Raw genomic sequence first — 15081 nt, 5'->3', positions numbered from 1 at the left:
CCCAAGTCTCTTCCTGCCTCCTGTCCCTCTTCTCTTTCACTCTTTTGGCTGCAGTCGTCCGCCTCTCAATTTGCCGAACACGCATGTTTTGAAAATCCAGGAGAGCGCCGGACGAGCACGCAAGGGCTTCAGCTGACCTTTGAACCTGTGAGACAGACCCGCTAACCGTTTTTTCCATCGTGCTCCCAGTAGAAAACAAATCTTTGTGATTTCGATTTGAAAACTGCTTCACTCTTGTTGTACTCTAGACTCGCTTTTATTTGATAAAATGGTGTGTTGAGCACTGTTGGGGAAATAACTAATTACATTTCACAAAAATATATAATTTAATTCCCAACTTTATGTAATCGTAATCCATTACATTACTGAAAGAAATTGCATAATAAAATTACCATTACTTCTGGAAAATTCCATGATTGGAATTTTAGTGACATTTCAAAAAAGCTCAGTTTTTTTATTATTATTATATTTATTAGTTATTTCCTCGTAAGCCATTGTTGATTATTGGCTCTCTCTGGTCATGTGCCCTTCGGCTGTAGCCTCAGACGTAACATATTTTTCCAAATATGACCTCGAAGTGCTACTTTGTAATGCAATCTACATGTTAGTTTGCCCAAGATTTTAAAAAAGTTGAAACTAATTTAATATTTTTACCTTAATACAGACCTCATGTTTTTACAATTTTATGAAATATTGGATTAATGACCGTTTGATTCATTTCAATGGGGAATGCATTAATCGTAGTTGAGATGATCACTGAACGAACATTGCACATGGCGATGATGTTTTTAAAAATCTTTGGTTCTAAGGTCTCAAAAGTCAGTTCTTGCCCTCGCCTCCAAGTCTGCGGCTCATCATCTCGGCTTTCTGTGTTGTTGACAACAAGGCGGCCGTCACCCAATCTCAAAGTCACTTCTGTTGTCCTGCAGCCAGGCCACTAGTGACCGGGGGCACATCTGCAGCAAATGGAGCGCCAGAATAGACGGGAGACCAGGGCGGCGCGTTCACGACCACGACATCGGCGGCGGGAGAACGTAACCGACAGAGATAGTGTCGAATAACGAGGGCAGCGCTGCTGCTAATGAAACAGAGAACGAAGGAGGGAAAAATAGGGAGAAGCAGCCGAGCGAGAAAGTGAGATGTGAAATTAGAATCTCCGGCACGAGCCGGTCGCGCCGGGTCGCGCTGGTGGGAGGTGGCATATCGTGCATATGGAGGGGGGGGGGGGGGGGGCGTACAACTATTGCGGGAGCCATCAGTGTCTGTGTATCCTGAGGGGTTTTGGGGGGGGCTTTATTATTATACATCACTCAGTATACAGTTGAGATGAGTCAGCCTCTTGTGTAAGTGGGACCAGTGAGAGCGAGGTTACAGCAGGGTAGCACGGGCACAAGCTGTCGTTTAGTAGTGAGGATGATGCACCCGCCGGAGTGGGCAAGAGAAGGCGTTTTTGCCATTTTTGGTTTTTTTTTTTTTTTTGAACCCCTCCCCTTGTTTCTTCAACTCTTGCCAAAAGAATCAACATCTGCGCCGAGCCCCCCCCAGCAGGATTAAAAAAGAAAAGATGGTGGTGTCACATGACGCTCCTAATACCCCAATGGTTCTTTCCCCTCCCAGTTTAATGTGCTTTCAAGAATTAGGCCCCTTATGCAAGCATGCCGCCTTAACCTCGACTATTCTCGGAATGTGGTTAATCACCGAAGGTCTTCTGTGCTGTTCCATTTACGAGATGGGGGGGGGGGGTTGGGGTGTGGCTCTGCGGTCCAGATTTGATTTTGCTTTTCTTCCTTCATTCAAAAATCAGAGGAAATATGCAGGGAAATATCGCATATCGAGGAAGTCACTCCGGGAGAAGAGACTTAACTCTGCGAGCTGCGTCAAATAAAGCTCCAGGAAGTCTGGGATTAAAGAAATAGTCTGTTTTCCAGTTTTCAGTCCAGGACTGTGATTTGGTCGCACACACGCGCACACAAATGGCTTTCTAATCAGGAGGCACCAGATTAAAAACGCAGGAGTCTTGCACGTGAGGTTTGTCACGTAAAACCAGCAGTCGGTGATTGGACGGGACGAAGTATGCATAAAATTTGTTTTCATTGATACGGACGTGCCTGGCAGGTCTAATGCGGTGGTTCTCAAACGTTGCTCGCCAAGTACCAAAATAAAATGTTTCGTTCTCTTACATGCCACCACCGTGAATAACATTTAAATTACAGCATTCATCCATAACGAGGCGGTAGTTTAATTCCTAAAAAGTACATCTTTTATTGCTGTTAGCCATTGTAACGCGATACACAGTTTGAAGATAAAACACTGTTGATAGTATTATTTCATCTCTTTTTATCATGGAATTTGACACTCATTTAAAGCAGAAAAGCCTCAAATAATAATAATTTTGTCGATTGTCTGTGTCATAATACTTTGATAATGATGACAGCCAGTCATCATGTGCCTTGTCTAAAGCACAAATTTTGATTCTATTAAGCCATGTCGCACTGTTACAGTCATATTTGATAAGTTGCTCCTCGCAGTTTTCAGCCAGAATGGGGAATTATGTGTTGTATTTTCATATTGCTGTACATTAGAGGGTGATTTCATTTTAGAATTGTGAGAGGGGAATTTTGCAGATGAGCGTGTGGTGGAGACGAGGTTAAGTGTGGTTCCCAATCACGGGGCTTCTTTTCTGTCTGAGTGTTCCCCCCCCCCCCCCCCCGACTTATTCAAATAAGGGGTGACTCACATACACACACACACGTTGTGAGTCATCGGTCTTATCCAGGAAGCTTGATTTGTCAAGAGTTGAATGAGCTGTTCCACTTCCACTGGGGTTGCTACTCTGGGCTTCTGAAGAGGAACAATTGAGATGAAGTGTTGAGAAAATTTCATGGAAGCAAGCAAAGCCGCATGTTGGGCTTGAATGTCACTTTTTTTTCCCGTCAGCATAACAACGCCGTGTCGCTCTTTCCCATCCACTCGTGTCTTGCGTCACAATTTGCTTCATGACATACAATAATAGGAAATTAAATCGTTAATTTTTTTTTTAATAAGTAAAATGATGATAATGTGCTTTATAAAAGAATGTAGTCATTAAATAACAATGTTGATTCAGGGCAGCACGGTGGGTCAGCTGTAAAGCGTTGGCCTCACAGGTCTGAGGTCCCGGGTTCGATCCCAGCCCATGTTCTCCCCGTGCCTGCGTGGGTTCTCTCCGGGTGGGCACTCCGGTTTCCTCCCACATCCCCCAAAACATGCAACATTAATTGGACACTCTAAAATGGTATTGGCATTAAACTCTAGGTGTGATTGTGAGTGCGGCTGTTTATCTCGATGTGCCCCCGTGATTGGCTGGCAACCAGTTCAGGGTGTAGCCTACCTCCTGCCCGTTGACAGCTGGTATGGGCTCCAGCATTCCCCGCGACCCTTGTGAGGATAAGCGGGTAAATAAATGCATGGATGGATGGATGTTGATTTCAAATGCAATTCAATTCATTGCGCTGCTCCATGCGTCATCTAATCACCGACTAAAAAGACTCCTAGTTCTTTTTGTGCTTCTACTGTAAGTGACTCACTGAGATGCATTAATATTGATCGTTTTTTGTGGAAGTTAAAGAATACTTGTATCGCTATATTATCTGCTTACGCGTTACAGCAGCTATCGTCAATTGTTTTATTATATGCGAGTTGAATTGAGTTCACTGCCAGCATACAACGCTTGTCTTTCACAAAGCAAAATATTGACCGAATGCCTGGACATATCTCAAAAATAGCTTTTATCTTAAGGTGCTAGTGTACTTTGCAATTTCTCACCCTGCTCAGCTCGAATATGATCGAATTTGCTAATGACTAATTAGCAAAATGGAAATATTTGTCAGGCAAATGAACATGAAATCGGAGCAGTTGAGTAATCCCTCCGCCCGAAGAGAATTAACACACTAAACAACAACATAATAAGTCCTGATTGGTTTGTGACAGTCAGAGTAAATTAGCAGCACAATTCCCTGGTGGTGGTGCCGTCGAGCAGCAGCAGGGGAGGAGCGGCCCCTTGTCACATTAAACCCTTGGCTGCCGTCCTGTGGTGATGGGCGAGGACGGCGCACCGCCACAGCTGTCGCGGAGTCACCGCAGTCCGAGGCGCGTCTCTGGGGTGCGCTTGTGGATGCTTTTACAACTCAACTGCTCACTCCTTTTCTCTCTCTTTCTTTCCGTCTCCCTCTCTCTGTCCCTTCAGGTTCCTGCAGAGGACAGGAAGAAGGACGACGATGCCGGCTCCATTGGTAAACGCTGCCGCTTTGTATTTAAAAGCGTTGTCATTTGTTTCAGGGAATGCTTTGAAAAGCATGTCAACACAACAATTCCAAACACAACAATTCATGGTACACTATCTCTGATTTCAATAAATGTACAACACGGGATTTTTTTTTTTTTTTTTTAAATGTTCAACTCTGGCTAAAATAACATTGAATAATTGTACGGCATCAACAACACCAATTTTCTGAGGTAGTGTCGCCGTCACAGTCGAAGCGGCGCAATGGACGGACAAGCTCATTTCCATGATTAAATACTAATGATTGTATTCCTAATTAGCATTTATATTGTAGCTCTAGAGCTACAAGAGGGCCAAATCCGTTTTTCCTTAATTTGCAAGAATTGCAGTCTAAGAGTATTTCTATTTGCACTACCGCATCAAGAATTCTGTACCTAATTGATGAAGTGAATGGTTTTCTATGAAGTGAATTGGAAGATTTGTAGATTTGTTTCCAAATACATTGTACATGTCGCTCAAAACGCACAAGGACCGAGAAATACATACTACTCCATTGCACAGAAATAGCAAACCAGTTTTACTTTGCATTTATTTTTACTTCAGAGGAACTTTTAATCACCCTCGCTTTACAGTAAAATCAATTGCCTATCAGATGCAGGGTTGAGTTCCCCAATTACAAACTCCCTGGCGTTTGACTCCTTATATAATCCCAAGACAAGCTCTTAAGCGGGTCAATTGCGAGTACTTGAAGGGTTGTGAAGCAATTCTCCCTGTCTGAGAAGTCTGCTGTTCAACGATTTTTTTGGGTTCCGCCATTTGTGCTTCTGAATTTGATGGCTCATTTTTCTCTGCGTGCCTCTCAGCCTGCACGCCTCCCTTAGTTGGCCGAGACGCTTGCAAAGGCGACTGTGCTGAAATGATGCCTTAATACAGCTGGACGGTTTTCTCTGCCCTCGTTCAGTTGCTTGGTAACACCTGCGGGTTGAGCGAACGGACTGGCGTTCGCCGGCATCAGAGATGCGCGTTGCCCGTGCGTTGTACAGTACGTGCCTTTGTCTGCGTGCATATGCCGGTATGACTTGGACGCCAGATGCATTCGGTTAAAAGTGGGAGTCGGTGAGTGGGAGTACAGATGCCATTACGTGGGAGTTGGGCCAGTTCCAATCTCTGTGTTTAAGATAATGATTTGACGATAACTCGCGATGAGTCTCGAAAGGAAACAGTTTTGCGAGTTTTGAGCGCATATGTGGATTTAAAATACACATTCAGACGCTTTTCTCATGCAAGGATGCTGTAAATTGTTACAAATTGTTTCATAAAGTGATCTCGAGCTGTCTATTCAGTGATTGGGTGTCATCTTTTTAAACAAAGCTTTGTCCTAAATTTTAAGTTCAGCCGTGTCTCGAAATGATTAATCCATGATCAGGATAGTTGATTAATTTGGTAATTGGTTTTTGATAAATTGTTGCACCTGAATTTTGACTGTCTTTTCAGATCTGCCCAGGAGTGTAATTACAGAACCCGTCGTCAAACCCATATTGCCAGAGGTTTGGGTGGAGTTGGAAGACTTTCCCAAATGTTTCTGGTAACGCCCACACACACACACATTCATACTAAAGTGTTCATTGGGCTTTTCAAAAATATTTTCTTTTCCTCTCCCTAGTCGCTTGTTGGTGTTCCATAACCCCGAAACGTACCCACACCAAGCTCAGAAGTCTCTTCTTAAGGTAAAAGGAAAAAAAAAAAAAAAAGGCTGATGATGGGTAGTGTCTGGTAGGAGGTCAGTGCCTTGCCCAAGGGAACCTCAGTGACCAGGAAGCAGTCTCATGCTGAGTACCCATCGGACGTGAAAGAACGCTTCACCACGCATCCTTCGCTTGAGTTTGCTCGCGCGACACATTTGGACACACACCTATGGATGATTTGGAATCTTCAATTAAGATTATGTTTTTGAAAGTGGGACTGATCAGAGTAAAGTAGATTAAAAAAAGCTTGATGGAAAATTGGCTCTCATATAGCCTTCGTACCGAATAGTCGAGCCTGAAAACGGCCTTCTTTGCTGGTGTCATAAGACAACACTCAAGGTGCGTGTGAGTGGAGCAGCGTTTGCATATCTGCTCGGATAGCCACAGTTCTGCTTGTCCTTCCAAACACGTCCGCGTCGCCCCCTCCCGGCTCCCTTGTCGCCTCCTTTATCAGCGTTGTTGCCGCCCGTCGCCTCGTGTTTCGCTTTGTCCCGTCTATCTCGGCTGACTTACTTCACTTTTAGCCTTTCTCAAGCCTCACTTCTGTTAAGCCGGCTCCCTATCAGTAGCTGTATCTCCCCCTCCCTTTAGCTTTCGCTGCTTCTTTTCTCTTCCTTGTCTGCCCTCCTACTGATAAGTCGCCCCGTGCGTGCTTATGTTTGTACTCGCGTGTGCGTTCCCAGTGTTCGTACGCACGAGGGACTTACTACTTGTGCGTGGACAGCCTGCATCCTTCCCAGATCCTCATCAGTTTCTCTGGCTTGCTTCGTTGGGGAGAAATAGACAACAGTAAGAAAACACGGGTGCACGTAACCCACATTCAAACACGATTTAACCTTTTTATGAATGGGCAGTGTTGCCTTGAGATACGGTTACTCCACTTGTTTTTTTTTTGGAGATATGAACTGTCATTTAGTTTTTTCTGCTTTGAGTTGCTGTGTGGTACCAGTGAACTCAACTCACTTCACAAAAAGCAGCAATTTGGCAATTCATGAAGAATTCCTAAAAAAAAAAAAAAACACACTTAAAGCTGTTGACAGTATTGCTATTCTGATTTGAAATTTTACTGTCAAACTAAACTTCAAACAAAGACAATAAATGCTTAAGTATTTAAAATGACCACATAGCTTAGCCTCTAAGCCTGCTAATTTTAAGATAATATTAATTATATGTTGCAGTCCTAGAAGCCTTTAAGCAACTGATTAAAGAGATGCTGGAACGATGCTACAAAGACAAGATATACTTTATCTTCTCCAAAGAATGAAAAATTGCCGTACTGATGAGCTGCGAGGAGTGGCGACATCTGAATGAATGCGGGCACACCATAAAGAGCAGAGCAGTGGTCATTCAATTGATGCAAAGTAACAGAAAAATACTTAATTCCTTTCAATTGTATTTTTACTCATTAAAATGCACAGATGATTTTTGGGTTTTTTTTTTTTTTGGGAGGGAAAGGGCGGAATGGATTAATGGCATTTCCATTCATTTCATCAGCAAAAGAAGATTTAAGAGATGTGTGTGGCCACGAAACGAATGAATGAACTGGTATCACAAGGCAGCCCTGTATCAATATGAATAGCCAGTGTGTGGAAGTGAACGTTAACCTCGGTGTCCTTTACGCCCTCCTTGCCCTTCTCAGCCAAAGACATGTCGGCAGCTCGCTGCCCCGCCCTTCTGCAGGCCGCCCCGTTCCACTGGAAGAGCAGACAGTGTCAGCCGCCCATAGTCACCATCGAGACAAACTGCTCCAAATCTACCGTGCTGCACCTCCCCACAGGGTAAGGACACAGTCTGTGTTCACACTCTCCACCCCCAAAAAAATAAAACTCGGTTTTGAGGTGTGACGCACTCCTACACCCTTCCCACACAGTTTTCCCCTGTTGAGACCGGGCCTTCATTTGGATGTTTTTTTTTTTTTTTTTTTTAATAAAAAACTACCATAATTTGCATCCTACAGAGTGCACCTGATTATAAGCCTCACCCAGTACGTTTGTAAAGGAAATACCATTTGGACATAAGCCGCACCTGTGTAAAAGCTGCAAGTCCCACACTGAAACCCTACAAAGAAAGACTGTACACAGAAAGAGTTTTTAAAATTTTCAATACCTTAGTTTAGCTTAACATAGCAACAACACGGTAGCACGAACTGGGCTGGTTAAAAAAAGAATAAAAAAAATGCCGGTTAAAAAAAAAAACCCAGCCGTGACAGCTACACAGTAGCAACACGGTACGACAGCACTAACAAGTCTGGATACATACCGAAATCAATGAGACGCGGCAGTAACACAGCAGGAATGCGCTAGCGCGGCGCTAACTGGGCCAGTTAAAAACAAACATACTGGTAAAAATCACTGACACGCGGCAGGAACAGGCTAGCGCAGCGCTAACAGGGCTGATTGGGGAGAGGAAAAAAAAAAAAAAAAACATACCGGTAAAAGTCACTTCCTCGGCACATATATTCCACTGTTGTCACTCTTATGTTTTCCGTTCAAATGCCCCCTTGCGGCCGTTTGGGGAAAAAAAAATGCAGAAAATTAGCCGCATTGGGACATAAGCCGCAGGGTTGAAAGCGTGTGAAAAAAGTCGCGGCTTACAGGCCAGAAATTACGGTACATATTTTTCAACTCAAAATGCAGCCAGTGTACACAAATCACAATTTTTCCATGTCACAACTGCACATAATCTTTTATTAGCTCAGAATCACGATGCACGTGCTGCTGAATTCAGGTCTTTAATTCAATTACTATGGAGAGCTTTTAATTATCAAAATGGAAAAATTTAAGCGTTCGGTCAAACACAGAATGAATGCCTGGTTCTGTCGATGCCGTAAGCAGGAGCGGATGACATTAGTACTATTGTGTATTGAATAGCCGCCGCTGAGTTTAGGTTCTAGTTTATGGAGCCATGTGCCGAGCCCGTACAAATAAAGCTCTCTTTTATGATGTCCATCTGCCCGTAGAGCACACTATGTGCTCATTTGTCTATCCAAGAGCAGCTCATCTGTATGTGCGTCTGGATTTTTCTAAAGAGTTTTTTTTTTTTTTGTCAATCAGACATGCTGCCTTCATCATTTAGGTCAGGACAAAAAAAAAATCATGGCTTTCCTTTGTCACCTCCCTGTTTTTTTTTCGCTATCCTCTGGCCCAAAGGTATTCTTTTCCTTCATCCCGGCGCGGTCTCAATTTCGGATGCCGATTATTGTATGAGGCGCCTGCCGGTGCTCATCCGACGAGTTAGTGTGCGATCGCTGAATTATGTAAAGCTAATGGAGCCGTGGAAATGGAGTTCCACTTTTCCTCAGGTCTGACCAGACTGTGAACTCGGCTCGGCGCTTGCGGAGGGCGCGTTATCAGCCAGCTGCTTCTTCAACTGGGCCACACACTCCGTGTAAATACAAACTGCGGGGAAATGTCGCAAATTGCGGCGCAACCTCCAAAGTGGAACGGGGTCTGTTCTGCGTGTGATGCCGGTTAACTTCCGAAATAGTCGAGGAAAAATAAAACTACATGTTCGTTGGGCACACCGGAGACACGCATTTCACCGAGAACTCAAAACAAGTTTGCAGGTGAGCTTCTCCGGCTATTTCCACGTTAGTCATTAGCATTGAGCTACGGCTCATTTATATCAGCATCCCCGCTATTAAAATTGATTCATGAACGTAATTAACATTTTGGATAGTTGATATAATACGGAGCAGCGAGATCCTTTCATGCAGTACAGAAATTTCCCTTTCTGGTTCAGGAGTTAGTGTCGGTATTAGGGAAGACCAGAGGAGGGACCACGAAAGCCGCCGCCGGGTTGGCAAAAGCAATGTTTTGTAACCAGTCACAATTGCATGTTTTCCTCTCTCACCTTCAGGCGCCATGTTTTGTCCTTCCACACATACGCAGAACTGGCCTACCATGTACACCTGTACAGCAAAACGCATTTCTCCTTTGGGGACGAGGATGCCATCATGTCGCTTTGCACCAAAGTGAGTCACGCTACTTGCCAGCAATCTTGTTGAAAGGAAAGTAATACTGCAGTCATATTATTTTAACAGAAAATAACTGTGCTACAATGTAAATCACCTTTTAACATCACTTACATTTTATGTACTAAGTCACAATCATCATTTTCTGATTTTAAAAGGTATTGAAAGTGAGTTTTTTTCCCCCAAAATTGAGTGGTTACATTTGATTTTGATTTTTTTAGTTTACCTCGGGGAGGCACAGTGGCTCAGCCGGTAAAGCATTGGCCTCACAGTTCTGAGGACCCGGGTTGGATCCCGGCCCCGCCTGTGTGGAGTTTGCATGTTCTCCTGCAACATCAATTGGACACTCTAAAATTGCCCCTAGGTGTGATCGTGAGCGCGGCTGTTTGTCTCTATGTTCCCTGCGATTGGCTGGCGACCAGTTCGGGGTGTACCCTGCCACCTGCCTGTTGACAGCTGGGAGAGGCTCCAGCACTCCCAGCAAACCTTGTGAGGATAAGCTGCATAGAAAATGGATGGATGGTTAGGTTACCTCGGTGGTGTAGTTAGTTTGTTGCCTTCTTAGTAAAGGGAAGTAAGTCCGGACATCACGTGAAACTGGCATCCAGTTAGCTCATATCAAGACTTTCTGATGACCTGTGTCTCCATTTACTTATCCACTTATTATTTGAGGGATATATAATTTTTTCTGCTTCATCATACTCAATGATTTGCCCTTGAATCATACACAAAACAACATGATGAAAAGCAGTTGAGAGAAATACACTTAGACGATGAATGCCTTTGACTTCAGCATTCAACCAATTCATTTTTTTTTTTTTTTTTACTGCGAGGAAAATAACAGCTCGAGTCATCTGAAAAGTCAGAGACATTTTACACTTTTTACATTTTATTTATCTATTTTGTCGTAGCCCATTTTAGGGACCGGGTATATCTTTGCTCGTATTCAAAGGCCAATGTCATTAGCTAATGCTAAACTTTGAGGATGCTCGCGCTGAAAATCGTCAAAATTGTCAAGCGGGGGGGAAATCAAACAATCTGTCCAGTTTGAAAAAGAATGGTCTACCCTAACGAGATGTGTATTATAATTAGCACAACAGTTTCATAACTGCTCACAGACACATTTTAAGAAAAGGAAAATATATCCATTCTCGTTTCATTTTGCATTCACATACTCCAGAGACACAATATTTGCATACAAGCAATTAAAAAAAAAAAAAATTCCCCATTTCCATAAAATGTTCTCGTTAAATGAGTTTTGTCTACAGTCTGGCACCGGTTATACGTTGCACTTTGTGAGCACAGACTAAAGGCTGTCATGTTTTATTAAAAAAAAAAAAAACATGTAAATAGGAAAGTCTTCGTTTCAACGAGAAGGCAAAAGCTATCATGCGGGCTCTGTCCAAACTGGTGGCCTCCTTTCATGACCGGCACGGCCAAAAGCCTCACATAAGACGCAACCTGGAGGAAGCTTGCAGTCCTAAGCAAACCCCGCAGGAAAATTGGGAGGTCCAAAAGGTTAGTTTGTGTCTACTTTTTCAGGTGCGTTATTGCTGGTAATGTAATTATTTCCCCCTTGTATGTGAACATGTATGTGCTGAGGCCCTCAGGTGTTCAACTTGGCCGTCTACCACATGCTGCGCGATGCCCTGGGCAGGGAAATGACCCCGCAGGAGCGCTTTGCCGTGCTGGCGCTCACCGCCGACCCTTCACTCCTGGCGAGGGCACGGAGACCGCGCCCGCCCGCCTGTAACGGGCCGTTCCCGTGTGCTTGAAAATACCGCATTGTCCGTTTCGGTGTGATTAAATCTTCCCCATTGTTGCCCTTGCAGCACTTCAGGAGTCCAAGCCTCCGGAAACGTGGCTTGACAGGCAGCCAACAGCCGAAGAGGTCAAGGCAGCAACTGTTCTCCAGGCTGCGTTTAAGGGACTCTTGGTGCGAGTGGTCCGCAAATCATCCAAAGCCGGTAAACTCCCCACGTGAATTTAAATATCAAGGTTGTAATCGAATGGTTTGCTTGAATATTTTAAAAAGGGGCGGTCACACCGTTGTGTTTTTAGCTGTGCAATTTCTCAGTGGCAATGCTGAACAGGCTGCACATCTGTCTTCATCAGCAGGGTCCATTGCACTGTCCAAACACATAAAAGCATTCAGTAGGCACCGTCTGCTTCCTCTGGTCACAGTTTGATCCGGCCCGGTGGCACGTATCGAGCCTCCGAGCAGAGGATGTGAGACTGCCACGCTTTGTAATGCGTTGTGACAGAGCACGGGTCGCCACTGCGCTGATACATCGACATAGACACACGAGAAGACATGCGCACGCACACCGCTCATCCCTGCGGCGCTGAAGGCGAGGCTGTATTTTCATTTGATGAAGTGTAGCATTTGACTGTCAAGGTAAACGTGACGATTTCAGAGAAAACTGAAGGAAGGTGTGACTTCTTCTTTTTTTTTTTTTTTTTTTTTTTTTTTTTTTTTTCTTCTTCTTTATGGCCCAAGGTCAGAAGCGAACTGCCTTCCAAAGGCACAACGCGTGGCCATGTCACTCTCTGAATATTATGTTGGACACATCCAAGCCTTCTTTGCATAAATCAGGACAGTGCAAGATAGTGCAGTGGGATTTTTGCAAAGTAGATTTTTTTTTTCTTCTTTTCCTACACCTCGCCTATCAAACAACTGCCGATTTTGACCGACTTAAAATTCACGTTGCAAAGCCCGTCTGTCTGCGTTACATTATGGACATAATAGAGCTGCTGCTGTCTGCACGCATGAGCCAATGCACGCAGCCTGGAGCAGCTTTATTTACTTCTTTCTCCTTCAAGCTTTACAGTGCAATTACTCTTTATGCTTGACTTCCAAGGTGCTCTCATTTCAGAACAACTCTCCAAAACTATCAAGTGAATCAATTTGATGATGGTAGATGTTTTAATTAGCCTATTAACTTTTTTTCTGCAACCAAGTGTATACTAAAACTGAAAATATAAATAAAACTAGTTAAGTGACTCGCTAGTGTGGTTCTCTTGTCGTTATGCTCGTTCAGCCACGTTACCGTGCTGGTGTTAAATTAATTTGAAATCCTGCACGGTTTTGCATTTTATACAGGCATATTTCAAGTTTCATGTAACTATAAAAAAACTCAAAATGCCCTTGTGTGTAAATGTAAAAGTTTATTTTTTAAATAATAAAAAAAAAAATTATAATGAATTATTATTAACCATTTATTGCATGACATTAAAAGCATAAGGAACATTTTATTTCATTGATGTTTTAATTTTGTTATTTAATGAGTTCACCAAATAAATAAAATTAATACATAATTACTAATTTTAGAGAGGACGGAACAAAAACCTGAGCTAAATCAATGCAACAATTATTTTAATGTTCAGTTAGCTTAATTTTCATTTGACATGCGTGTGATATTTTTTGAGCTTTCGTTGTACTTCTTGCCAAATTGATGTTCGGCGTATTCATTAGTTAAACATGCAGCTGTAAGACAGCCACTTAAATTGAAAATGTATTAATTAAGAGAACCAATCAGCTGTCTTTTTTTTTTGTCATCTATTTTCACCGCACTCGCTCTTCCGGTCTCTCGCTCGACTCCCGCAGATGATAAATATAGTAGGTCTTTATCTCTCAGTGGCTTGCCTTGACCCCAATGTATCGTTTTCAGAGAGGAGGCCATTTGAAATAATAATAATAAAAAAGGGAATAGTTGTCCGCGTGCTCATTAGTGAGGCAAATGATGTGACACCAAACGTAGACACGATTCCCACCGTTTTCCCGCGGTGGTACAGTCGGAATTTGCTGCCACTTCCCTCACTCGCCGAGGCAAAACGGGCTTTCCGCCGCAAAGTAGGTCAGCCCCAATAAATGTTTCATGTATTGGCACTGTGCATTGTCTTTCATCTTTAATCGTACTTCGCCCGCGTTGACGCGCTGCTCGTGTCGCGCAGGCACCAAGGAGAGCATCCGGACGTCGGCGCTGCTTTCCGAAATGTGGTCCAAGGTGGAATGTGACTTTGACAAACACGCCGCCTCCTTGCTCCGGTAAATGAAGTTTGCACCCCGAGCCTTTCGCATTTTGTCGGTAGAATTGATTCTTCCAAACCAGCGGCGAGACTATTAAATGCTGCAGGCCCGCTATGTATAATACACGCCGGATATGTGATGTCGTTTTTTGAGCCTCGCTGCTCTGCCACACGCCCAGGATTGGCTCCCTCTCCTGGTTGCGGCGGCCAGGCGGGGAGCATTTTCCACATTGTGTTCCATCTTCTTTCCCAGTGGTACCATCTGCTGTTTATCCTTACGTCGTTCCAACGAGCTCGCAGCGTCTGCCGTGTGACCCACCGCCGGGGGGGGGGAGTATGTTTGTGCATGAGCGTTAGCGGCCCGCTTCATCCCCGTACGGTGGATGTGGACATTGTGCGCTTCGTCGACTGGAATCTCGTTGCAGGAACAGAATCGGTTATATGACATAGTTCGTATTACACAACATTTGTGTGCCATGGGAATTTGACATAATACTAATATTTTCAAATTGCCTCCATCACTGGTGACCTCATGAGCTCAAGCACGATAGAAAATAGATAGATGGATGAAACAAAAATGTCTGAAAGTGTTCTTCCCTGCTTTCCAGGTACATGTTTGAGCTCTCCGACCGGGACGTCATAATCTACCCGTGTCAGCTTGATGAATGGACCAAAGTCGTCTTCACCGACTACTCCGTCACCCTCCCGGAGAAAGCCAACTCCTGGATTTTGGTCTTTAGGTTGAACAACTTTGTCATCTGTTTTTTTCCCCCCACCTTTACACAGGACTGAATTGTTTCTACGTGATGTCTTTTGAATTGAATTGCGTATTTTTCCCCATCTTGTATGCGTGTGAAGGGAGGTGTTCTTTTTTACTAAGGAGACATTGCTGTTGCCAAAGGTCTACAGTCCGGTCCCCTATTCTCGGCTGCACGTCATTAATAACGACACCGGAGAAGAGCTGAGCAAGCTCATCACGAGGGTCCCGCCCCTCGTTTATCAACCCAACGAGGTTTGAGCATTACTTCCCTCCTCGGTTTGCGATGTTCCAAATTGGGATGGAACTCCGTCGC

At 43.9% G+C, this 15081-nt stretch overlaps 1 protein-coding gene across 3 annotated transcripts in view; it reads left to right on the top strand.

Annotated features, from left to right (window-relative positions):
- Window positions 1–15081, top strand: part of adgb (androglobin) — a 39754-nt gene that overhangs the window by 11247 nt on the left and 13426 nt on the right. For all 3 annotated transcript variants that reach the window (XM_061812690.1, XM_061812689.1, XM_061812688.1), the window contains exons 14-25: window positions 4226–4271; window positions 5756–5846; window positions 5925–5988; window positions 6690–6795; window positions 7646–7784; window positions 9865–9979; window positions 11333–11497; window positions 11590–11728; window positions 11812–11946; window positions 13934–14027; window positions 14617–14748; window positions 14867–15020. In XM_061812690.1, coding sequence (XP_061668674.1) covers window positions 4226–4271; window positions 5756–5846; window positions 5925–5988; window positions 6690–6795; window positions 7646–7784; window positions 9865–9979; window positions 11333–11497; window positions 11590–11728; window positions 11812–11946; window positions 13934–14027; window positions 14617–14748; window positions 14867–15020 — 1380 coding nt within the window. The remainder of the gene's footprint in view (window positions 1–4225; window positions 4272–5755; window positions 5847–5924; window positions 5989–6689; window positions 6796–7645; window positions 7785–9864; window positions 9980–11332; window positions 11498–11589; window positions 11729–11811; window positions 11947–13933; window positions 14028–14616; window positions 14749–14866; window positions 15021–15081) is intronic.

The sequence above is a fragment of the Syngnathoides biaculeatus genome, chromosome 23 (assembly GCF_019802595.1).
Source record: "Syngnathoides biaculeatus isolate LvHL_M chromosome 23, ASM1980259v1, whole genome shotgun sequence".
NCBI classification, from domain to species: domain Eukaryota; kingdom Metazoa; phylum Chordata; class Actinopteri; order Syngnathiformes; family Syngnathidae; genus Syngnathoides; species Syngnathoides biaculeatus.
Note: the sequence above shows the minus strand (reverse complement) of the source record. Positions and strands in the feature narration are given on the sequence as shown.